At 34.9% G+C, this 26479-nt stretch overlaps 1 protein-coding gene across 1 annotated transcript in view; it reads left to right on the top strand.

Moving 5' to 3' along the window:
* STXBP5 (syntaxin binding protein 5 (tomosyn)) overlaps positions 1–26479 on the top strand; it is a 102035-nt gene that overhangs the window by 60799 nt on the left and 14757 nt on the right. The window contains exons 12-21 of the mRNA XM_008935584.1: positions 2465–2612; positions 3014–3081; positions 4180–4220; positions 6325–6545; positions 8024–8202; positions 9848–9973; positions 10440–10591; positions 17720–17785; positions 21286–21345; positions 21441–21488. Of these exons, the coding sequence (XP_008933832.1) occupies positions 2465–2612; positions 3014–3081; positions 4180–4220; positions 6325–6545; positions 8024–8202; positions 9848–9973; positions 10440–10591; positions 17720–17785; positions 21286–21345; positions 21441–21488 (1109 nt within the window). The remainder of the gene's footprint in view (positions 1–2464; positions 2613–3013; positions 3082–4179; positions 4221–6324; positions 6546–8023; positions 8203–9847; positions 9974–10439; positions 10592–17719; positions 17786–21285; positions 21346–21440; positions 21489–26479) is intronic.

The raw sequence follows: 26479 nt of genomic DNA, 5'->3' as shown, positions 1-26479 counted from the left end.
TACTGATGCAATAAATATGATATACATAAAAGTTAGAATGGCAATATGTACCTCTGGTTTATTACTGTCATTAATTATAAGTTATATAGTTAAGTTATAGTTATTACTGTGTAAAAGTAGTATCCTATTACAGGTTTTACAATTAATAGTTGCCTAACAAACTTTGAGTCTTTTTTTCACTTCCTGCAAAAAACAGTCCATATACTCTGTTAGGTGTTGATAAAAAATTCTGGGTCCTACAATTTTTTTTTATTAACGGTTTTGAAATTAGTTAGGCAGTAACAACTATTAAGGAATTAGCATAGGAACCAGACAGATAAGGTTTTTGTATCATTCCTGATTAAAAGTCACCAGTTCTTGTGAATAAATCCTTGTCAGGTGAAACACACTTGTAAATATGTGTCTTCAAATTCAATGGTGATAGCTTAGATCATGAAGACTACTGAACTGGGAAGATCAATTTTAGTCCTGTTCTTTGCAGCTACTGAACAATTTCACTTCGATGTTTCCTAATGTTACATGCCCATATGCTTGTTTCTGATATACCAATGGCATTAAGCTTCCAACATTGGCATGTTGAAAGATTAATTAAAAAAGATTTAATGAGCCTGAAATAAGATGGATTGTATAAAGCTTTTTTGTTTAAGTGAAATATATTACAGTGCCTGAAAATTTGAAGTTAAGACTTGTTCATTTTTATGTTAAAAAAAAAACCTCAGCAGTTTTGCTTTTAGAAGACTTATCATAGAATGCCAGGTTGTAAGAACCTCAAGGACCATCTGGTCCAACCTTTCAAGGTAAAATAAAACAAAGAAACAAAAAGAGTATATAGTTTAAGTGAGATGGCCCAGCACCTTGTTAGGATGAATCTTAAAACTGCCCAATGTAGGGGAACCCACCACTTCCCTTGGAAGACTATTCCAATGTTCAGTTGTTCTCACTGTGAAGAAATTTTTTTTCTGGGCTCCCAGTTGGAATCTCCCCAAGAGAAACTTGCAACCATTCCCCCTTGTTTTTCTATGTGACTCCTTGTAAAAAGGGAGTCTCCTTCCTCTTGGTGTAGCCACCCTTCAAGTACTGGTATGTGGTAATAAGGTCTCCCCTAAGCCTTCTTTTCTCAAGGCTGAACAAGCCCAGATTTCTCAGCCTTTTTTCATACAGCAGGTCCTCCAATCCCCTGATCATACTCATGGCCCTTCTCTGGACCCTTTCCAGCCTGTCTACATCTTTCTTGTATAGCATAGACCAAAACTGAACACAGTAATCCAGGTGTGGCCTGACCAGCACCAAGTAAAGTGGGACAGTGACTTCTCTGTCTCTGCTGCTGATGCCCTTGCTAATGCAACCCAGCACCCTGCTCTCCTTTGCCAATGCAGTGCGCTATTCACTCATGCTGAGCCTGCTTCTCACCAGGACCCCCAGATCCCTTTCTATAGGGTAGCTCTCTAGCCAGGTGGATCCCAGTCTTATATTGGTCCCAGACTTATAATGGTCTTTGTTATGATTGACTTGCAAATTATTAATGGCTTCACACTTGAAAAAAGCAATGGAAATAATATATATTTTTTTTTTGCTACAGGAAGCCTAATTTTGCCTTGTGTTGTCGTATGTATTTGTCATGCTTGGTTAAAATTAAGCATTGTTTTCATTCAACTTTTGAAAGATTGTTTTAGTTTTCCAGCTAGCTCTGTATGAAGTTATTGGTATAGAGGTATGCATTGGTATGCATTTTCATCTGTTGTTGCTAAATCTTTAGATGCGTTGAGCTTTGTCCCTTTTTGCCTCTAAAAAAAAAGGCAAAACTCAAAAAGCACATGTATACATAGTATGCATTTCTGTGGAGATAAATGTTTTTTGAGCACAGATATATTTACTGTTATTATTGCCTTTTTTCCTTATTAAGGCTGTGTCACTTTTCTGATGGAGGTGGTGGGTAGTATATGTGTGTGTTTGCTTCTAATTGGTAATTGAGTGCTGCTGTCTATAACTTTGAGAAGGTGATCTTGGAGTTGCAAGTAGGTTATGAAAAGTGATGGACAACTTTCTGTCTAAGAACACTATAATAATGCCAAGTGAAAAGTGAAGTCTTCCTGTCTCTCCCTGGAAGAACAGACTGAGGAGTTAGAAAGATTCGTAGCTCCACATTACTACAATTAGGACTTTGTAACTTCAGTTTTTCCACAGATAGTTAAAATAGCAAGCTTTTAAAATAAACTGCAGGGAATAGCAGTGTCCTAGAAATATTCTAGAAACAGTGCAAACTCCAGGTTCTGTCTACTGTACAGCATCTTGATAGTGTACTGGATGAGCACTGAAGTTGCATAGTATATTGGTTCACAATCTAATTTGATATTTATTTATTTTCCTCTATTAAAAAAAAGCAAACTTAGTGTTTGGTATTTTACTTGTGTTCTAAATAATAATAATGCCTAGATTAACAGTCTTCTTCTTCCATCCATTAAAGGTACCCTATATTTGAGAATCCCTATCCTTTGACTATACACGAATCTCCGGTTACCTGTTGTGAATATTTTGCTGATTGTCCTGTGGACCTCATACCTGCACTCTATTCAGTTGGCGCTCGACAAAAACGTCAAGGTTACAGTAAGAAGGTACAACACCTGGAACATACATACGTATTTGGAGTTACTGAAAATCAGCTCTAAAAAACATGAGTAGCCATACTAAGACCAAAGCTTCATTGCTTCCTGTCTTAGACAGTGGCTAATAGCAGATGTTTAGGGAGTATACAGAACATGTCAAGCCTGTAGTCATGCTTTCTTGATGGGCTCCCATAGATTGCTGTATCACTAGAAGCTAAGTGACTTCCTGGAACAGGGGTGTTGTTTATAACCCCTGTTGGGTTTCTTTTTTTTTCCTCTGCAGTGGATATGGCCAATTAGTTTTTGAAGTCATGTAAAATACTGGAGTCTGCAGTATCTGCAGTCATTTCAGTGGCTTAACTTTGCACTGGATGATATTTCCTTCTTCAGTGTATTTATTAATCTTCCAGGAATGGCCTATCAGTGGAGGCAACTGGGGTTTGATCACACAGAGCTATCCAGAGATAATTATTACAGGGTAAGTGACACCACAGTGTATTAATATCTTTCTTAACTGATTAAGTAGAAATGAGAATATTTTGTTCCTCTAATAGAAAACAATGTTCTAAGAATGGTTTGAATTTAAGAAATTATGTTCACCAGACAAGTCATTAGCATAATCTTCTTGAGGCATTAACAAGGAAGTAAATCAAAATGTGGAAGAGAAGGTAGGAATAAAATGATAGCAGGTGTTTTACAGGGGTGTTGATGATGATGAGGATTATTGTTATTAGTATGTGGTATTGTGATTGTCTACTTGCCATCAGTATATCCTGGCTGAAACTTATCTTTTATTCTTTAACTTTTGGAAAATAGTTGAATAGTGGTTTAAAGCATAGGAAGTCCATTAAATAGTTATTGAGTTCTGTTCTCAAAGGGAAGCCAAGTTGTTTTTTTTTTTTTACTTCAAAAAGGACAATCAGATACTTAAATCTATTTGGTTTGGTCTCTTTTGAGACTGACCTTTCTAATACTACTCTAAGAAGCATGAACAAAATTTAATTTATAGTTGTGCAGCGCATCACTGAAAGTGAGAGCACTATTAAACCTTTGTTTAGAACAACCCATTAGCCCTAATGAGAATTACTGTCACTTTATACTACGTGTTGCAAAGATTTTGAGGGACAGTCCCTCAAAAAAAGACTAGTCATCTGATTCTCAGTTTCAAGGATAAATAAACAAGGTAGGTGACTCATTTACACTGAAATACAGTATATTTAGGCATCTCCTTTAGATATCTCCACATAAAGGGCATCTTTTAAGAAACAGCACATGGTAAGGTATACTAAACTGCTTAGGGGTAATGCAGGTAACTGAAAAAAGCATTAAAAGTGGTAAATTAGTACAGTGGCATTTTACAGAGTTAGCCTCTACATTTTTTTAGTTTTTTAGTCCCTTCTCTCCAAAGTAGTTGGAGGACATGTTTGTAAAATATCGGCTTCCAATAAATTGTGGAAATAGTGTCACTAAGAATACTAATAAAAATGTTAGCCATATACTTTCTAATCAGTAACAAAGAGATCTAACACTCCAACTAACCATTTTACCATCTTATTAATTTTTTAATATTTCATAGGCATGCTGATGGGTCAATCAAGTTTTGGGATGCCTCAGCAAGTAAGTGTTTTCAGTAGAGATATTTTTCCTGTGCAGTAGGAGTTCTCTAAACTTACTGATTTCTCTAATGGAATGTAATTGCAGACTAGTCATTCTCAGTATTTCCTGCCTTATGTACAGTCACTGCCTACACAGGAAACTTTTGATTTAAAATTAAATAAAGTTAACATTATTTATTAGTTAATTGTTTCACTGTTTTTATCACCTCAGTGGAAATGCATTCATAGTCCAAGAGCCAGCTACAATGAAAGAGTTCTAAAAGGTTTTTTTTGGAGCGTCTTCAGAAGCACATTGTTGAGCATAGAAATGCATGACAGGCAAATGCATTGCTTTTTAGTACAATTGAATTTAAGTAAATTATTTCTGTCTCTTTAGACAGGAGAGAGGCATGTGTTTATAAGACATCAGCTCCTCATAAATTACAGTATCTAAAAATGAGAATTGGAACCAGTGCTAATTTGTGCTAATAAAATGATCTAGGCATTTGTGAAGAAAGGCAGGAGAACATGAAGTAAAATGCAGACACTTTACTCTGCTGAAACACTGAGCAGGCCTGAGAAGTCTGATACTGTTTTACATGTCTCTTCAATTAAAGGGTGAATTGCATTGGATGGTCTACATAGCTAATTGTGAAAAATGCAGTAAGAGTTCAAATTAGAAGGGACTACACAATTGGATGCTTTAATTAATCTAGTTCTCCTTAACCTTAATCTTGGTACTTAAAAGCTGTCTGCAGCAATCTTGGAATCATAATCAGTTGTCTTTGAACACTTGTGGAAGACTGGTGAGATTCCAAAATGCTTAAGGCGTATGTGGGTGTGGGAGGGAACAGATGTGATGTATATGTTTAAAAACTGGGAGGAGGAGTATTTGGAGTGTTAGAGATCTTTAATTTTACTTTGGGGTGGGGGTGGAACCTGGGGGAGAGGGTTGTGGGGAGGTGGGAACCACAAACCTGATTGATTCTGTGTGCTTAAAAATTCTATTGAGGATAGATCTGTCAAAAGGAGATTCTGTTAAAGGCATTTAGTTTCTTTCTAAAAAAAATAAACTGCAGGTATCCTGAATCTTGATTTTTAAGACTCTTAAATCTCTAATAGTGCAGTCTTACAGATCAGCTAGCAAAGAGTGGTCCAGGTAAAATCACTGAAATACGGAAGAGGAGAAAAGATGCTAGAAATTAAGTTTTCTTAATAATATGATTAGTGTTTTTAGCAGTGAGTTTGGCCATTGACTAGAGAATATGCCTGTGAAGTTTGAAAGTAACATCCAGACAGTTGAAATAAAATGTAAGGAAGAATTAGAATTACAATTGAGAATGAAATTGCTGATTCTTCAGTAGCACCCAAGATGATGTATTTGAATATAGGATCCATGCTTTATGCTCTGAATTTATGTTCTGGAAAAAAAGAGGTGTAACGGATTGCAGTGTCCATGTTGCACAAAAAAAAAAAAAAAAAAAAAAAAAAAATTGGGATAAATAAGTGGGCCCATCTGTAGAACCAACGTCACAGTTTAAAATTGTGGAAGAATTACTTCACAAGGCCTCACTAGAACAGTCCTAGGAAACATGCTGTCAAGAAAAATGTGGACTGATCAGAGGGCAGCCCTTTTGAGTGATCAGACAGAACAAAATAAATTGGAGGAACTGGGGCTGTTAAGTCTGAGAACACAGGTGAGAGTCCATGGATTTGAAACACTAAGGAGAAGGGACAGGAGCTTCACTTTCTCTGCCATAGATAGGCTGAGTTGTGAGTGTGGCATATGTTACTAGATGTTGTTGTTGTAAAGAGATCCTTAAGTATAGTTAACTCTTGAGAAGCTGTGAGGCCTTAGTTTATAATTGAAGCTTACTATATATCTCTAAGGAAAAGTGTTGGGGTTTTGTTTGCTTTGATTTTTTTATACTAGCTGATTCTTCATTGGGCAGGTGGTGCACTGCACAGCAGTCCGCACAGGTACTCAGTGCTTCTACTCTGCCCTCTTTTGCTGAATGTGGTAGCTTTATGAAGAGAAGGTTCTAAATTTACAAAAATTACCAAGAGAAAAATAACTGTTTGGATCAAAACTAATTTTATTTTTTTTTCTTTTGGTTTGTTCCTAGTAATGCTGCAAGTACTCTATAAGCTAAAAACAGCCAAAGTATTTGAAAAATCACGGAATAAAGATGACAGACCAAACACAGATATAGTAGATGAAGATCCATATGCTATTCAGATCATCTCATGGTGTCCAGAAAGTAGAATGCTCTGCGTAGCTGGAGTTTCTGCACATGTCATTATTTACAGGTTCAGCAAGCAGGAGGTGACGACAGAAGTCATTCCGGTAATTAGTGTAACCGTTTGTTTAACTTTGTACTGTAGCAATTTGCTACTTCATTGTCTTTCATTTTATTAGTGCAATAGCAAAAATAGTTGCCTCAAAACGAGGAGATGTATGAAAAATAATAAATTATTAAATTTAGCAGAAGTGAAAATTGCAGACCAAGATTTTTGGCTTGCATTGTCATTTTCAGGTTTTGCAGCCAATAATAGTTCTTCATTCTGTTTATCGAAGCAAATAGTGGGTCAAAATTTGGTTATATTAAAGGTGAAATGAGAACAGAAGTGAATGAGATGTGGAGCTGAAGAATTTTCAAATTTTTTAGGTAGCTGATGCTTTTTTTTTTTTTTTTTTTTAATTCTTTGATTCCTAATAATTACTTTCTGGCAAAACTTCTGCAGTATGCAGAGCTAAAAGTGTAGAAGTGTGCCAGGTTTGCCCTAAGGTCTGTTAAGGACTTTGCTGTGTCATTGTTTCATTCTGTGTAAGATGTAACGATGAGGTCTATTACAAGAGTTTGAGAATTCCTTTAAGTCAGACACATGCAACTTTACTTGCCTGAATGTATGAGCTGAAAGCTAACTTGAAGCCATTTAATTATAAAACATTGTAAGTTCTAAGTGAAGTGTTAATCATAATATTGTTGATTTCTTCTTCCTCCCTTAATATCCCCACCCTTATTCTGCCCTCTCAGATAATTCTCAGTTTAAGGAGATGAGGCATATTTTTTTACTTATGGTATTTATTGATGTACAAGTACATTCAATTCTGAGGGCAAAGCTTTTCGAAATGTTTTTTACAAATCGTCTCCTAGCAAACTGTTCTTCAGTACTGGGAATGCTTTAAAAAAAAAAAACAACTGTATAGTTCTTTCAGTCCATGAGTTAAGTTCTACTTTGCAGGTATTCAGAATAAAACAGCAGAAACTCTTTATACTGCATTACAATGAATTATAATACTGTTATATATCCAGCAGAAGGAAATCTGAAATCATGAACTTAAAATTCTTTTAAATATATAGTCTAGTTCAGTGCAACATCAAACATTGAACTAAGGCCTATGTGTACAGGTCTGTATGCCTTCAACTCTTAATTTCAGCACTCCTGGATTTCATTAGGAAGTCATCTTCATAACTGAGAATTTATGATGTGTACAGAACAATAATGAAATGGATCTTGTACCCAGTATTTAATTTCTTTCCAATGTTAAGCGGCAAAGTCTTAAATATTGGGAAATAGGTTGGATTTCCAAGCTTTAGCAATCTTCAGAGATTTAGTCTGTGGTAGCTGATGTGACTATTTCCAAAGTCTAGATGTGTGTGCTTAGGTTGCACTTGTTTTATTGAAGGACTTTTATCTTCTAAAAGACAGAAGTCCTGGATGTCATTTACATGACTGATATTTTCAATTGCATTTGGTTTATTTCATATCTAGTTTTTTGAAAGCCAGAGTTTACTGATAATTTATAACTTGAATTTACAGATGCTGGAAGTACGCCTGTTATATGAAATAAATGATATTGAATCTCCAGATGGTGAGCAGGTGCCACCTTTACCAACTCCGGGCACAGGCTCCAATCCTCAGTCCATTGTTCCCCAGTCTCATCCATCTACGAGTAGCAGTTCATCTGATGGACTTCGTGATAATGTCCCATGTCTAAAGTACGTACGTTCTGTTATACTTCTGAGTGTGAAATTTTACAAGGATGTCATGAGACATAAACTTCATGAGCTGGTTATAAAAAACAAAAAAACCCTGAAAATTCTTACCTTATGACTACTGCCTGCTTTAGGAAACTTTGGCATAGATGTTGGTATAGTTATGCTCATGCTTCAGAGCAAACATTTTCAATAGCAGCAAACTAGTTACTTTGAAATCTTATTGTCTATTGAAATGGGTAGACAACTTCTTGTGTTGTGGCTTTCCTTAACTTTAGGCCAAGTATGTCTTCGTGTATTTCTCACAGTTTTCCAGAGCCTTAGGCATATAAATGCATTGTTTCCATAACTCTCCAAGGGAACTACTTTGTATTTTTAGGGACAGGAAACAAAACTTAATGTCCCATTCTCATGGGTCTTCGTTTTGCATGATCCCTCATGGTGTCTGCATTGTAGGTCTTTGACCAGTTTTCAGATTTCTTTTTTTATTTTTAAAAAGAAATAAAATTTGGAGTCTTTTCGCTTAGGGTTCTTTGTGTGTCAGCTTTTACGCATCTGAGAAATGAAACTTAAAAGGAGACAATCCTTTTTTTACGCTTCTATGAGAGTGCATTATGAGGCCTCTGGACCCTCACCTTTTCTTACAGAATGTACATTGAACTTTTTTTCAGATAAAAAATTGAGATAAATATGTACTTTTTGTCTTCTGAAATTTTAAGGTTTGTATTTCTTTCAGTGCATTCACCCAGAAAATAACTAATCCTGATGGGTTTTTTTTCTCTCTGTGGTAGTTTTCAGATCCTAATGGTGGTACTGAGTTGCAAAAGTCTTTCTAAAGAAACATGGGCAAAGTAGTAAAACTGGAAAATTCTGAATTTTTGTAAAATATTAGCAACCACAATGTGTTAATGAGAATGAATGAGTGAAATAAGAGGAATTAAGGAACCAGTGCAGCTTATATTCTCTGTAACTTTGATTTCCTCTTATAAGTTGAGAAAGACCTAATCCTTTCTTCAGGACGTTCAAAAGTTTGTTCATCAGCATGCCAGTAGTCCTCCCAGGAGCTTCAATTCTCACATTCTCAGATTCATTCTATACAACTGGTCTACCACTATAGTAATTTACCTTGCTTTCGTGGTCTTTTCTCTACCATATCATCAGCTTTTTGTTTGCATTTTTATCAATGCATTGTGCTTCCGTTTCCATTTCCCATAGCCTTCTTACACATATACCCATCACCCCTGTCCCTTGCTGTAAACCAGAGCTCCTTCAGGAACACTGAAAAGAATGGGTGACACTTTCCTTTTAGACATTGAACACCTTTATTCAAGTCAATACCACATGCTAATGCTGTTATGTCTTGCTCCGAGGAGGCCAGAAATGAAGCATTTGTGATTGTTGCTCAATTTTCAGTTAGGTAATGAATCAAAAAGGCCCTTAAAGAAGTGAATGACCAATTCAGATGTGGTGGTTGGTTGGTTGGTTTGGTTTTCTGGATGGTTTTATGTGCTTGTGTTGGTTCTTTTGCCTTTTTTCCAGCTTTCTGAAGTCCAGTGTGGTGTAGAACTTAATGAATTTTGAACCCATAAGGAAAACATGGAGACTGCAGAGAGTAATAAAAAGATACCATGTTTTATTTACTTTGCAGAGTGAAAAATTCTCCTCTGAAGCAGTCTCCAGGCTACCAAATTGAGCTAGTTATCCAGCTAGTGTGGGTGAGTGGAGAGCCTCCTCAACAGATAACCAGCTTAGCAGTCAACTCAGCGTACGGCCTGTGAGTACATTCTACACATTTTTTTGTTTAGTCTTTTAAAATGTCTTAAAATTATCTATTAAGAGCTAAGCTTCCATGTGTATCCACATGAGCTGCACAGCAACACAAGAGAGGCAGTCTGTTGTGCTTTAAAGATGATTCCTTTTGGGTCACAGTAGATACTGATGATGCTAACATGAGAGAAAAATCATTGTCACTCTTCCTCACCTGTCATTATACAGCCAAGAGTAAGTGCCATTTAAGGGTATGTCAGGCTGTCAACTACTATGATGGTGATCTGTTGTACTCCAAGTCACAAGAGAACAATTAACCTCAATCTCAAATAGTAATAGTAATTTATAAACATGTGTAATTTAGGGTCATTAATAAAAATTATGAAGTCTTAATGCTGAACAGCAACAAATACCCATATAAAACTTCACCAGTGTTTGATTAGCACAGTCTTTCTTTGCACTTATTTTTCCAGAGTAGTTTTTGGAAATTGTAATGGTATTGCCATGGTTGATTACCTCCAGAAGACAGTGCTCTTGAATCTAGGCACTATTGAACTGTATGGCTCCAATGATCCTTATCGCAGGGAACCACGATCTCCCCGAAAAACTCGGCAGCCGTCTGGAGGTGAGTAACCCAAAGCTTTTTATAACCAGCTGTGCCTTTCTCCTGAGCTTGTCTGGACAGCTAATGTGTAGTCTTTGAATGTCAGCATACTTCAGCCACCCTGGTTTCATCTTTTCTTCTTGATCCGTCCCTAACGTCATTATTGCAGGTTTGTTACTTCATGTTTCTTTCAAAACTGTTGTGTGGTGAAGTCTAGTGGTGCTTGAGAGCATTATTTACTTTTCAGTGTAGTGTATGTTTTAAGAAAAAACAGATGAGAAAACATTGTGTGTGTGAATAGATGTAAGTATAAAGGTACATTGGATTTATGCCATATACAAGACTTTAACTTAATAAAACAAGATGAACAAGCATCTTGTAATTTCTGATAAACCTTGTACCCATGTCATATGCTTATTAAAACCCATTAATGTTTGCAGATAGCTAGTGTATCTGCTGGTATCTTTTCATGTCCTATTTCAAACTTTGACTAGAAATGTTCCTGGTAAGTTAAGCATGTTATGTTGTGTATCCTGTTATGTTATGCTTGAGAGGAAGTCTTTGATTTAAATGAAGCAAATAAACTTCCAAATTAAAACTGGTGAAATAAATAATTTTTCAAAAAGAGGAATTTGATTTAAAAACATACTGAAGAAGAGTGTTCCTTTGTAGCTGAGGAGGAAAGTGACTTTTCAGTCAAATTAACACGTTTATTGCCAAAAGGAAAAGTTAACATCTTTAAATTTTCTCCTTCATGTTATTTAGTGAGTACTTTCAAGTTAATTTTGAAAACAGCTAGAGTCTGATAAAAAAGTCAGTGCTGCCCCAAATTATTACTTTTTGTTAGGAAATAAACTGTTCTTCATGTTCTGGTATTTATTGCTCTATTTTAAGGAATCCAGAAGTCTAGGTAAGTTTTTTAGTATTTTATACAAATTGAAATGGATGATCTAGAATGTATTTTAGTAAATCATTGGTTTGGGAAAGATCCAGTTAGCACTAGTAGGCTTATTTCAACAGAGAAAACTGATCTAAAAATCATTCATGTAGACCAGAACGTACACATTTGGTATAATGTCAGATAAAGTACTTTCTTCTAATAAATAAAAAAATTATTTAAAAAATAACTTTCTGAGAGAAGGAAATTACTGATTAGCTCTTAGTTTGTCTTGAGTAAAGAGCTTAAATTCTGCTTCATACATCTAAATCATAAACTGCCTTTTGAAGTATTAAACCTAACTTGCTTTGTCTTCTTGGCTTTGGTTGTTTTAATTTACTGGATCTGCATAACTCTGAGTTACAACTGTCTCTCTAAGTTGTTCGTGAAGTCCTTTTCATTCATGGATATAACTGTTACGTGAAATCACATTTTTTTTCATCTGCATTTTAATCCTAACAATCTGCATGGCAAGAGCATTTTATAAACACGTTTATACGAGTTATTCTGCTGGCTTTTCTGTCTCAAATGTACTGTTAGTGTCTCCATCTTTCTCATTGCTTCATAAAGGTATGCTGACTGTGGCTTCTTGCATGTGCGGCCTTTCTAACTTATATTCAGAGTCTGTGAAAAAGCTTCGCACCTCTTATATAAGTAAGTCATCTCATGGCAATAAAATACTTTTACTATCTGAATTTTATTTTTTTTACTTGCTCACTCACCATAAATATTTTTGTTAGTGCATTTCAAGTATCTGTTTTACTTCTAGAAACTGGTTTTAATCCATCACAAATCTATCATAATTCTTGTTCGTGGTAACTTTAAAAGAAACTTGAAGGAAAAAAGCAGCCATAGTAGTCTCTGTATTTTGTGTTTTAAAATAAATATCAAAATTAAAACAAGATCCTGTCATAGAAGCTACTGATGTCTACAGACCAGAGATCTTACTCACAAACTTAAGTGTTTTGAGATCTGTGGTTAGAACCTTCCCTTGGTTGTCCCCTTTCTGACAGAAAAAGCTTTATAAACTCTAGCGTTACATGGTGATTATTGTAATTATTAGTATTTAACATTGTAAAAGCCAGTGACTGGTCTATTCCAAATGAAAATTTACTTCTACAGAGATGTTGTTTATAGGGATTAAGAGTGGAAGGATTTGTGTGTTGCACAGCCCACTAGAGTTCTCAAGCATGTTTATGAATCGGCAACTCATCAGGTATCCCATCAGAACCATGATTTATGGGAGGACTTCGTTGATGTATTCCATCATTCACAGTGTCCAAGAATGAGGAGAACATACAGCTGATTTTTAAAAGTGGAACATTGTTCCTTTCCCTAGGATGCCAATTTTCTCTAACCCTTAGGCAGAGGTTTTTCATTTTCTGATGGAGAGTAGAATAAAATGAAGCTAGGAGAAGAATGACCTGGAGTTAAAGGAAAAAAAAAGTGATCCATTTATGTTAGTTCTGCTACTCTTTTTTCCCCAACAAGAAAAAAAGAAATACTTTTCAGAGAGGGTAGGCTTAAAAGCCAAACAGTGCTTTCTGTATAGTCCCACATTCTTTGCTGTCAAGGGAGAACTGGACTATTTCATTTAAGAATAGTTTAAAACAGGTTTTGTATGAAAGAACTACCTGGTTGAGAAATTAATTCATTCTTTCCCTCCACCATCCTGGTAATATCTTGCTAAGCTGGAGCTACAGACTTTTTAAAAACGGAAAATAATTTCTCTAGAATTATCATTTACCATTTCTCATTATCTGTAGCTCTTTCAATCTACGTTGCCCAGTCTTGATCAGCTTAATTAATAAAGCATTATTGAGGAGTGATCTTCAATAAATAATAAGTCTGTTACATGAAATAACTGTCGTTTGCTGTATTTATAGGATTGGAACTATAAGAGTTAGTTAGAAAACTTGGATTTTTGCATTCTTCCTTTCCTGAACATTTAGTATTTGTGGTTAGGATCTTAAAAAATGCAAGGAAACACACACTTCCTTGCTTTTGTTTTGAAATATGTGCCTTCACTGAATTCCTTAGAAGTACTAAAATACAAATGCTTTAAAGAAAAATTTTTTCTTCTATTAATAAAACATTTTCAACTACTGTGTACAGTTCACATAACCTTCAGGGAGTGTTGGTACTTCTAAATCTTCCTAGAAAAAGTGTTTATGCATTTAATGTGGCTGTTCTAGAGAAGCTAATTATGTTTCCCATTGTCCTTGAGACAATCACAGTGTATCTAAAAAAAAAAATCATACTAGCCTAATGCATGCATTTGGACAAGTTCTCACATTAAGTTCAAGTAGCATGCAATAGATTGGCAGAACCAAAGTTTAGATTATTTCTGTATAGAGGGAAGTAGAAAAATGTCATTCTGTTATTCAACCACTTCCATAGGTTTTGCCTTAAACAAGGCAGCAAGAGTTGGTCCTTCCTCTTTAAGAACCTCACAGTTCTGTATATTACATCATAAAGTGCCTGTTTAGTAGCTCATCAGTATCTGCCTACATGTCTATAACTTACTGAATGGCATGTCCTAAGTCAGACAATTTGAAAATTTAAAGACTTTTTAAAGAGAAAAGTTCATAGAGTAAGAGTTACGATCTTCTAAAATATGAATGGAAATGCGAGATTTTTCCCTTCGCTTGTTTTGCAAGACTGTGATGTGTGTTTCTGTCATCTTATTTTTTTCTACTCAGAAAAGAAATTCAGATTCCCGTCTTAAAGCAGCATCTATTTAGAGACAAGGCTCTCTACACTAGCTAGACTGTAAACTGTCATTTCAGGCTAGCTCAACAGATACAAGCTCCCAGTTGAGATCGTGTTTTGGAATTTATCAGTGATTCATACCAGGTATATTACTCACATGTTTTGGGTGACAATTTATAGTTTGTGAAGCATGCAGTGTATATGTTTTCTGAAGGCCTGCTAGACAGAGTTGCCAGGTGCTTGTCAAGGATAAAGGCAAAGCCAACCTTTGCCTTAGGATCATAAGGGGAAGTCGGGGGGGAGAAAACAACTTTGGCCATATGCTGAAAGACATAAGATATGTAAGTAAAAGCTTGATCATGTGATTGAAAACTGTACAGAGTTGAGGCTTGCACAGTTTCAGAGACCTTTGCTTGATATACTTTTTGCTGAATGTGACAGGAACCATTAAGAACATCAATATTTGTACCAAATTAACAAAACAATGGTAACTTTATGGCTAAACACCAAAACTTAGACAGTTGTTTTTCCTTGCTTAGTTACATAGTTAAGTTCACACAGGACACCTATCTTAATCCTTTTGCAACTTACTTGTGGTGGGAGTTAAAAGATTTTGTGACCTCTAAACTAGTGGATTATAATGCAACTTTTTGTAAGTTAGTATTTCTTAGATATTTCTTACCAGAGGCAGTTTAAAGTAGCCCTTGCATGCATGTGACTTTTTTAGTTTATTATGCATTGAAAAGCCTTTTTTGAATGTAATCTACGGGGCAATCAGAAGTGGGGTTGAGTCAAACCTGAAGAAAATACATGCCTAGAACTCTTCTGGGGTTGCTTGCTCTAGATGTTTTCCCTGTCTTCTTTCTCCTTGACCTGGATCTGGACATGAGCTATCTGAATTTTTAACTTACTTGCCAACGAAACCTGATCAGCATCAGCTGTGGCCATGACGAGTCCAGAACTGAATCAGAAAGGCTGATTGGTTTGGGGATTTTTTGACTCTGTTTTTAAGATTGTTTTTAATTCTAGTCTTTATATCTTTGTACTCTGATAGTTCTATTTGTAATTTTTAGTTAGGCTGGTTTCTAATCAAGTTGTATTTTCTTCAGAGGTATATCTACCTAAAGCTTATGTGAAAAACTGATAAATGTCTCATGAAACTTCCTTTTATATATCAGTAAATTTCAGCTGTAATTCTGGAGAGTTTTTAATGCAGCATGTTAATTTTTACATCTTCAATGTAATTATCTGATTTTTAATTAATTTGGGTGTTTTTCAAATTTCTTGCTGCTGGAGTTCAGTAAGATAAGCTAAAAGCTTATTAGAAGGTCACTTTTCCTTATATTTGTGTTCTAACAGGTTGTAGGCTTTGCAGTTCTGAAATGGAAATTCTTGGATCAATTTGCTTTTATAACCCATAGCAATTTGCACATAACACTGCTTCTGTCAGGGTAGCTGGAGCTCTAAGATGAACAGCAATAAGGACTGTTATACCAGTTTCTTCTTCTCATTGGCCATGGAAAGACTCTATCATAGTTTACAGACATCCCTCAGATCATTCTCTTATTCTCAGCTTAGTTGAATTACTAATACAGTAGTAGGTAAAATCATTCATGTCCATTCTCTCTCTTAAATAATAGCAGTGATGGCTATGCTTAGATTTCCCAGATTTATATGCCACAATGATTGTCAAACTGCACGCTTATCCTTTATTGGGGTAAGTCTTAATGCGTAAAATTAATGCATAGGCTTATGGTAAGAGAATGTTTGGGGGCATTTGTGGGATCAGTTGATCCAAGTTATTCCTTAAGATATATATTAATCAAATTGTAGTGTCAAGACTTTGCATAAAGAAATCAAGCATGCAGGCGCATGACTTCATTCTTGGCCGAAGACGATACCTGTCAATACAGGAATTTTCATTGGAAAACTCATGTAGGAAGTTAAACTCCTCCTTAAAGAAGATAAGGAATTAAAATATGTATGGGGAAGAGGAAATTCGAGTTCCTGAACTACATTTAGGTTTGTTCAGTTTGGCTCCCAAAGGAGCATGATTTAGAAACACAATTATTTGTAAAAGCACAGTACAGTTTTGTCCAGCCAGCACTGCTGCTCTCTGAAACTTGTATTGCTTGTTGAGACAGCTGCACCTGGACTTCTGAAAAAAATTTTTTACACAACCCTGTCTAGTAGAAGACACATAGAGTCCTACGTATGTCTAAAACTCTGTTGCTTTCAGAGTTCAAATCATACTTTATTAGAGAATACATATGATAATTATCCTGTAGTGCTCATTGATTTAATGATGTGTAAACAAATCATTTTTTTTCTTGTGTAGTGGAATGGTATACCTTCCACCTAGGATTTCACTATACATTTTAGAATTCAAATCAGTTTCTGAACTGTTCTCAAGTGCATGCTTAATCAAGCCTTAAGATCTTTTGGCAATTTCACATCAATTTTAGAGGTGGAGTTTTGAGGTTCAAGCTACACATCCTCTTAGTATTCTTAAAGACTGTGTTGCAAAAATTAAACTGTGTGAATCCAACGTACTTTTAATGTGTTTCACGTTTGGTAAAATATATCAGAAAGACCTTTTTCCCTTTAAATTATTAACATCTGGTTTAGTATTTGGAAATTTTAAAGCTTTGACAAAAGGGTAGTCCTGTTCCTCTTTTTGGTTTTGATTGTTTTTTTTTTGTTGTTGTCTAACAGATACAATAGTGAATGTGTAGTGTACAGTTGTACAGACAGTCCTTTTTGCCTTAGCCATTACACCTCTCAAGCTTTTTGACTATTTGAAATATGCGCATGCAAAACCCTTTCATTGTAATAAACATTTCTTAACTGCTACTGTTAAGTATTACACGCTTGTTTTCATTAGTATTACATCATGAAATTTCTGAAGGACTTTATTATATAGACCTAAAGGTGTGCTACTAGCCTTAAAATATGAATAAAATTTGCTCCTCTTAATTGTGAGCACTCTTGACAGCAATTTCGTGTCAAAAAGGAAAATAGAAAAATTCCGTGTCTACTTCTACTTAGCGATATCACTGTAACAATGAAAAAATAATTTTTAAAAAGGCACTGTAGTTTCACACATCATACTGCAGATGTGGTTGTAATCTTCAAGATCCTTTTTCCTCTGACTTTCTTTTGCAATTAAATTTTTGATATAACTCTAGGATGTTTTCAAAAGACATTATTTGTACATAATATACATCTATAGAATGTAAATAATTAACTGTTCTGATGAGTCTGTCTTGCTGAAAATATGGTGCCTTTCACTGAAATTTAATGAGGAAGTGTATTTTACAAAACTTGTACAAGCAGGAAGTGACTCTACAGTCACTGTGGATAACGTCCAAATTAAAAGTAACAGAAATTTTGTCACAACTGGCTGGTTTGTAGCTAATGAGAAATTAAGTTCCTAACTGCAGTGGAAGAAATGATGAAAAATCAGCTGTATTTATTCTACACCTGTTTTTGTGTTCCAGCAGGTCTCTGTGATATTAATGAAGGTACAGTGGTGCCAGAAGACCGCTGCAAGTCACCCACTTCAGGTAATCATAACTTTGCATGATCTTCAGCTTCTTACTTGCCCAGAAGATAGCATGATTTAAGTTAACACTAACTAGTGTTAACTGGTGCTGCTGAAACTTAAAACACTATTTAATTTTAATGAGAAGGTTTCTTTCATTATTTTGAGTTGAAGTAGAGTAAAATTCAATTCACCGTTGGCACTAAAGGTGTAAAAAAGGCAGGCCTAAAGAAGAAAATAAAAGTTTATATGTAAAAATCCTAAATTTAACAATTTGTTTTCCCTCCATCCCTGTTTACCTCTCTCCATCCTGTATTGAGTTACGTTAGCTGAAGTAGGTTAATAATTAATGCAATTTGAATATTTCTTTAAGAGGATCAAATGATGATCTTCAGCTTCTTACTTGCCCAGAAGATAGCATGATTTAAGTTAACACTAACTAGTTAATTATATAAAACCTGTTGTCTTCTCACAAACTGTCTGAGCTGTCATATATTTCACTGTTACACAGCTGTCTTTTTAAAATAAGGGTGGTTTAAGAGATGCAATAGGAGTATGTCTTAAAGATGAGTGAAGAGATGTATAATCTAAAATATTTATGCTTCAGGAAATAAACTGCACACTGGAGTTCCCAAACATTGATTATGTGATGCCCAAACTCCTGTAATACTTCATGTGATAGTGTTTCAGAGTCTTCAAGTGGTACAGATTATTTCTGTAAGAAGAGCTAGTTTACTTCTGCTTCCTCCTAAGTGGCAAATTACTTTTTTTCTTTGGAATGAGAGGTTTTCAGAAACTGGCATCCTTACAAAGTAAAGAGTTATCTACCAAACACTCACCCCTCTTTTTTTCAGTTGTTGCTACTGTATATGAATATTTCTAACAAAAAATTCATCATAATGTACTACTATTTGGTATTTTGTTTAATATTGGCTATTGGAGGCTATAGCCATGTAAATAGTGCATGCCAATATATAGTACTCAAGATGAATTTCTCATGTAGTAGCTAAAAATTTGTTGCATATCTTCACTATTACTCTGAGAATTTTTAGAGTAATATGTCATGGCATCATTCAAAGCTGTACTCAGAGTAAGTACAAAATTGCAGGTTTACTCAAGTTCCTAAAGTAGTATGTGCACTCTTTGCAAAATAGTGAAAAAGAATAATCAGTATAGGAATCTGAAGAGAGATTCCTTTTCTATTGCAACCTGTACCTTTCAAAGCCAAGTGGAAAGCAAAACAGAACAAAATATCCTGTTGGAAGCTCTAGTAGAAATATTAGCATAAATTTTATTCTGATTTGACAACTGCTGTCTTTTTATGTTAATTTTAAATTTTCCAGAACTGTCATCTAGGTCAATCAATTTTTTTTGCTAACCATTTCCAACCCTAAGTTGTAACCTGTAATCATTATCCGTTTTTTCCCCTTGCTCCAGCATCACTCAAATGTCAGCCCCAAATCACTTCCAAGTGGTACTGCTGAAACTTAAAACACTATTTAATTTTAATGAGAAGGTTTCTTTCATTATTTTGAGTTGAAGTAGAGTAAAATTCAATTCACCGTTGGCACTAAAGGTGTAAAAAAGGCAGGCCTAAAGAAGAAAATAAAAGTTTATATGTAAAAATCCTAAATTTAACAATTTGTTTTCCCTCCATCCCTGTTTACCTCTCTCCATCCTGTATTGAGTTACGTTAGCTGAAGTAGGTTAATAATTAATGCAATTTGAATATTTCTTTAAGAGGATCAAAGCAGGAGGCAACTTGGAATAGATGGATTCAAATGTCCTGGAAGGAAACAAAATTAGGGGGAAATTGCTAATCCTGCAGAGGTAAAAATCAGTCTCCAATTTGAGTTGACTGAAAAGACTTTTTTGAGGTTAATTCATATTAGAATAAAATTTAGAAGTTTGGAAAACTCAGTATTCTGTGAAAAGAGTATATAATATCTTGGGTATACCCACAATACTAAAGAGAAGTCTAAAGGACCAAAAGCAATGAATGGAGAAGAACACTGTTGTACTCCTTGGTAAAACAGAATCTTGAAATAGCAAGGTTGGACTACACCTTGCTTTCCCCAGGTCTGTCCTCTTCTCCCAGCTCTCGGTGAATGAGATACTTTTCATGGCAGGCTTCTCCAGTTTTCCTTTTGAGAAGGGGGGAGAGGCACCTGCCTGATACAAAAATCATTTGGTGATGTTTGTGAAGAGAGAATAGCTGCACTTCCTCAGGTTTGGTTTAAGTTACATCTTTTCTGGGCAAGAGCACAAGCCCAGAAAGCGTGAAAATGGTGTTCAGTTTTCAGAGAGGTAGGAGGAGACTTTGGAGAAATTAGCTGCTGAGATTAGGTATTGGCGAGCCTGAAATGTAGGACAGAGGACAGATATTTCCAGTCTAGAGGCTCTAGTTAAGAGGAAAATACACTAGCACAAAGTTTGCTTGTTACTAGCTTTAAGATTGGATGATGGGATTGGCAATTGAGTGCATTATTGGCTTTGACTGTTACCACAGAGTCTGTAAAAGCGGGCCAACCTCTGTTTGCACTGAAGTCTACATCTGCTCAAGTAATCTAAATCTTCCACCTCTTTTGCCTTTCAGTATCAAAGTGATGTGGAAGATACTTCCATTAGACTTCAGCCAATAGGTGTTTATACAGTTTGAGAGGACTGCAAAAGGGACTACCTGCCTATGCAACTTAGGAGAGTATTCTGCAGTTTTCATACCACAGAACTATAGAAATACTGTGAAAATGCAAGAGAAATAATAACTATGTCCTGCTTTTTCTACAGAAGTTAGATGGTAATACGTTTAGGCTTTGGGGGCTTTTACCTGACACATAAAATATTGTATAGCACTGTAAACTGACAAGTTTTTATGTTCACAAGTGTCAAAATCTTTGCATTTTATTCTTGTTTTACACTTCCTGAATATAAAATCAACTGGAATTTGGCATTTTTTAGTTGAACTTTAACAGTGGTAAGCCTCAAATTCTGGTTTTTAGCCACCCTTGTTTTTTCAATAGTAATTATTCAGAAAAATCCCAGGTTACAGCATTGGCTCTGAGTTGTCTGCAAAACAGCTGATGAACTATGGCCCAACAGTGAAGTACTGCACTGGAAAAATTTTTTTTCTTTTTCAAAACTTGATTTTATTGTTATGGTAATGTTCTGTGAATTGCAGTTTAGCTCAATCTTTGTATCTGGAACCAGTACTAGGACAGCAATCTATTCTCTGTAAACATTTTATTCAATGAGGGAAATATTTCTAGCAATAAACTTGCTGCACTGTGCAACACTGTAACTTGCATAATGATTTTTGTGGTTAATCTCAGTATGCAGAACTCCCATCATAGCAAAATAATTTGGACTTTATATTTTCTAGTACAGCTACAGAGAATAGCAGTATCAGTATTTGGTATTTTAATACATCATTGTCATCTTTAAGATCAAAGCTTGTATTAATACATTGAGTTTGTGTCAAAGATACATGTTTGTATATCCATTTCATTCTGTCTTCACTCATAGGTTCTGGTTCACCAAACAATTCAGATGATGAACAAAAAATGAATAATTTTATAGAGAAGGGTACAGTATTTTTCTTTTCTATAGTTTTTTTTTTTCTTTCAGCTGATCCTTTGATACATTTAGATTGATCTTTTTTATTAAAATATTATTTACAGTGAAGACCAAAAGCAGAATGTTTTCCAAGATGGTAGCCAATGACATAGGTAGGAACTAGAAAAATTCTGCTCTGTTCCTAATCCAGTGCCTTACTCTATGCACCACTAACCCAGCAGAAAAGAAAAAAATTAATTAAAATTTAAATGCCTTAATTTATTAATTTTTTTCATTCTTTATGCTAATTAGTAATTGTATGGGCTGCTTTTGTACTAAATACACTGGGCATAATAATTTTTTAAATCAAGGATATTGGTGTTCTAAATTCTCTGATTTTACAGCTACTCTTCTCTGGTTTTCTGGATGGGTGAAATTGTAATCTGCACTAAGAGTTCAGTCTATGCAAGTCACAACATTATTCCACTTTTGCAGAGGTACACTCCTGGAGAACACTTAATTGATTTTATTTCTTTTTGTTGCATTTATAGCCATATGGTCAGCTTTCCATATGGCTGTGGTCAAGATAGAGGTAGTATCATTTTTTCATTTAATCATCTGTAAGAAGACTTGGTCATATATATATATATGTATGTATGCATGTACACCCTATTAACACTACCAAACTATATTTACTTTTCTGCATCCAACAGTGACACAATACCCTAGCAGCTCCAGACTTTTGTCTTAATAATTTGGCTTTGGAATATGTTGTATGCAGGTAGATTGAACCCTTTTATGATTGGAATGGAAATTAACTCTGCTTTTGACAACCAGATTGTTAGATAAATGAAGGCGAGAGGCAGTATGATTTAATGTTGGGAAAAGGGCTCTTCTTCTTTAACTGGGGTATGGTTATTTTCAGAATCACTGTGTTCATGGTTAATTTTGTTTTCATTTACTGTATTAGTATATTGTTGTAGGAGGATTTCAGTTTATCTGTTTAGTCAGACCAAAAGGTTGAAACTACTTTATATAGTAAAAACTGATTGCTAAACTACTTTTTCATAGGTTAAGACTAGGGAGGAAGAGATTTCTGTTCCTGTAGTCTCCCTTTGATTTGCTGTTTGACAATTTAACTTTTATCCTAAGCCATTAATCCCTTTCATCACAACTGAGTAATTGAGAAGAAGGATCATTCAAAATTCAGGGAGACAAATAGGAGTATGAAGTAGTCCTCTTTGGCATCTGACAGGTACAGACTGAGGAAGAGCAAGAATATGCCCTTTGCTCAGTGCTATGTTGAGCCTTCCTTGTAGTGGTAACAGTAATGTCAGAGAAGATGAGTTCTGAAGCCTGAATATAATTCAAGAAAGCAAATGGTTGTTAATAATAAATTGTCAATTATTTGTAAATTAAAAAAAATGGAGTATTATCTTCATGAGTATTGATATGTTCTCATAAGGGAAATTCAAGCTAACTAGAAACTTACATTCAGTTCTTCTAACGGAAAAACCCAACACTTAAATCTTTTGCATGTTGTGTCAATGCCTGCTGACGAGGTAATGTTTTCCCATTTGTCCCACAGCAGTCTCTTCTAACTTAAGACAGCCTATCTTGCACAAAAAAAAATCAGTATTTCCGTGTGACTTCACTATTGTTTTGTCACTTTTTTCAAAGAGTAGTGTTACGGTATAAATAAGCTAATGAAAAGTCTATAGAACTATTGATACCTGTTTCAACTTGGAGCCTTTCATCTGAAAGTACTGTGAATGTTTTTCACAGCTAAAAAAGCAAAACATTTATCTACAAGTAAAACATTGTTCAGCATGTAAGCTACATGCAGAGTTAATTGAGACAATAATGCATTTGATGTGTAGCTCATAAGCATCTCCTGGTCAGCCCGTGCTGTGATCTGTGAAACTTGCGTAGTTTATTGGCTACTGAAAAAAAAAAAAAAAAACACACACAACTTTATTTTTTCACCCACATTCTGTTAGTTTTGAGTTGTTCAATGCCATGCACTGAATGTTTGATTTTTTTTTTTTCACTACCACGTTTTCTGTACCTTATCTGGCATGTTTGTTGTATGGCTTCTTCTGAACTTAAATTCTAAGCTCTTCAATATTAGTTGCATATTTTTGTATTTCTTTGTTTTAAACTGAATTGCTAACTAAATGTGAATGGACAATGAGTTTTGTAAAATATGAGTGTCACTTACCGTCATTAACTTCATGTTTTATGAAACAAATTGTTTACCATCAGATGTATTCGCATGGATGAATTTGATGTATGTAGCATGGACGTAACTCTTTGCACTGTCATATAGTGCAATCAGTTCAACCTCTTTCCGTTCTTTGTCAATGTGTGAAATAACCTGTCAAAGGGATTGCAAACCAGAACAAGAATTATTTACAATAATAATTCCAGATGGTGTTGGTCACTCTTGTGGTTTTTGTCACATGGGAACAGGAAGGCAGTACTGCACGTATAATACACATGCCTTTAGAAATTTGAAGCCGTTGTTAATTTAACCACTTTATTAAAACTTTAAATATAGAGACAACATTTCTACAGGTTTCTATCATTAGTGTCAGTATCAGACAAGAATTCTTCCTTTTTTAAAGGATCAAAAACCATCTAACACTGCAACAATAGCATAAATAAAATGTAAATGCTCCATATACCAATATTACAGTTTTGCCATATATACTTGTAAGATCAGTTGGTCTTCAGTTTTTTTTTCTAAATACACAACTGTGAATGTTTTGTGCTAAAGAATGGATATGTTTTGGTTCACATTTCCCTCATTTCCCTTCTATTTGCATCAGAGGTGAACATTGGAAAAGTTGCAGTTACCTTGGATATATAGAGATACTTGGTTTAACAGTTTCTAGAAATTATAGTAAATACTGCTGCCATTATTAAGAGCAGATTTTCTACAAGGAGTGGCAAATATTTGAAAGTATAATGTGCTGTGTAGTAGTACAGAGAAGCATACCAAGTGTAGATGACCTTACAGGAAGAACAATTGATAGGAAATATTTAATTTCTAAGGCCATGTCATTTTTTTTTTTTTTTTTTTTTTTTTAACAAGAAAGGCATTGTGATCCAGCTTTAGTGGAAGCAAAATCTTAAGCTATTTTACTCATACTTTGGTAGTTTAGTTATTTGGCATGAAGATATATATATATACAGTTAACTTCTAACCTGAGTCACAGCTATATGTTTAAGAGGTATTCTAAGTTCCATTTCTGGAAGAAGCTTTGGTAAAGGTACATGCAAAATATTGTAGGCTGTAAGACCCTCCTAACTGTTCCAGTAGTCTGCATGTCAAATAATTCTCAGTAAAAGTGACTTTATTTTCTGCAGTTCATAAATTTAAAATCTATTTGAAACAATATTAGGAGGCAGATTTAAGCAGAGTAGCTTTCATTCCAAACTTTAAGAATCCCTGCTGTTATTGGCATAACATTTCTGAGCATTTCTAAGGTTCTTAGAAATACCAAATTCTTCCAAACAGTGCTAGTCATTGACAGTTAAAGATCTCTTCATGGCATCAAAATTTAAGATACTCATAAGTTTTCATTTACCCTGATTTCAGAGTAAGAGCTTTTTCTTCCAGTGTGTTTTGAATACTTTGATTTAATTTTGAATACAAGTACACCTTTTCTTACATTCTCTTGGAAAATGGTTTTATTATTCTTATATGAAATTTAGAGATTGTGGCACTGATAATCTATTTCTTTAGTACAATACTTGAAGTCTCTATTTCACTAGTACAATAGTCAGTTATTTAAGCATCTTGAAATCAGTAATGTAAAGCTTGAAGCTGTGTAGTTGTCAAATATTGAATAATTTGGGAACTTTGGTATGTCTAACAAATTCTAAGCTGCTTAGTTATTTCTAATGGAATGTAAAATGAAATAGGCTTTATGTAAACTATTCTCTTGTTTCCTTGTCACAAAGACACTTGTCTCCTTTCAGAACCTTTAGAAATTTTTAAAGGATTTAGATTGTTTCATTTAAGGAATGGATGAGAAATCGCTCTATAGCTTTCAAATTGACATGCTATACATTGTAAGTATCAGCTCAGAATAACCCACTGCAAATAAAATCTATTACTTTTAAGCCACAGCTTCCTATTGATAGGTCAGTCATGTCTCAGCATTCAGTTTTTCTTAATTGAATTGCTTGAGTCGGCTGAAATATAATGTGCTATGCCAAGGTAACCTTTCATATTTTAACACCTGCCCCCTCAAGCCTGACCTATGAGAAATCTCCAAGAATTCTGAAAATTGTTTTTGGAGAATTGCCTAATGTCATATTTTTATATGATATTTATTATATACATATTAGCAAGAGGAAGAGTGTGTGTATGCCTGTGCATGACTCTAGGTTTTCTAACTTAGATGTGTACATCTAAACATTGTGTATTAAATGTACATCTAAACACAGGGCAAACAGTCGTTGTTAGCTTGAGCAGCAGTGTGCCAGGAGGAGCAAACCAGCTCCCCAGTCTGTCTCCTTGTCTCACACCAGCTGCAGACGTGTAGTCTTTGCTGTAAATGCTGCAGCAACCACCACCAAGAGAGGTATTAAGCTATGATATGACAGCTACAACGAAAGGTCAGCCACACCTCACAGGAGCAGTCACCATCACCTTTGCTTTCTTGTACAGCTGAAGGAGAAAGCCTAACATTGAGCATTCTCTCTGTAGATCTCCATCCTCTCTTTTCCATTTCTCTGTTTGATCTTTTGTCATAGAAGTTGTCTAGCATATTGCTGTTTCTTATCTGAGGCAGAGCAAACTGAATTTTCCATAAGGCAGGATATAAGCAGGTTTTTAATAGTAAGTAATGTTATTTAAAAACAGCTTAGCTGGTGAAATACTCCCATTTTCCTATTGCACCTTTAGATGTTTTTTTCTTTAAACACAAGATGGCACTACTGCTATTTAAATAGGTTCTTGTTTCCTATTTGCATGTTGAGGTACATACTGAGGTTTTTGACACATGAATGTATGTTTTGAAAAGTATTCTTTGCATAGCACATTAATTCATGATTTCTAGCAATGACACTGTTTTTAACAAATCCTGGATCCCCTTGTACTGTTAATGAAACATAATTCAGTGTTTTTAGGAAATGTCTGACAAATATTTTT

Source organism: Merops nubicus, unplaced genomic scaffold, assembly GCF_000691845.1.
Source record: "Merops nubicus isolate BGI_N331 unplaced genomic scaffold, ASM69184v1 scaffold1452, whole genome shotgun sequence".
NCBI classification, from domain to species: domain Eukaryota; kingdom Metazoa; phylum Chordata; class Aves; order Coraciiformes; family Meropidae; genus Merops; species Merops nubicus.
The sequence above is the reverse complement of the archived record's forward strand: the minus strand, read 5'-3'. Positions and strand labels throughout refer to the sequence as shown.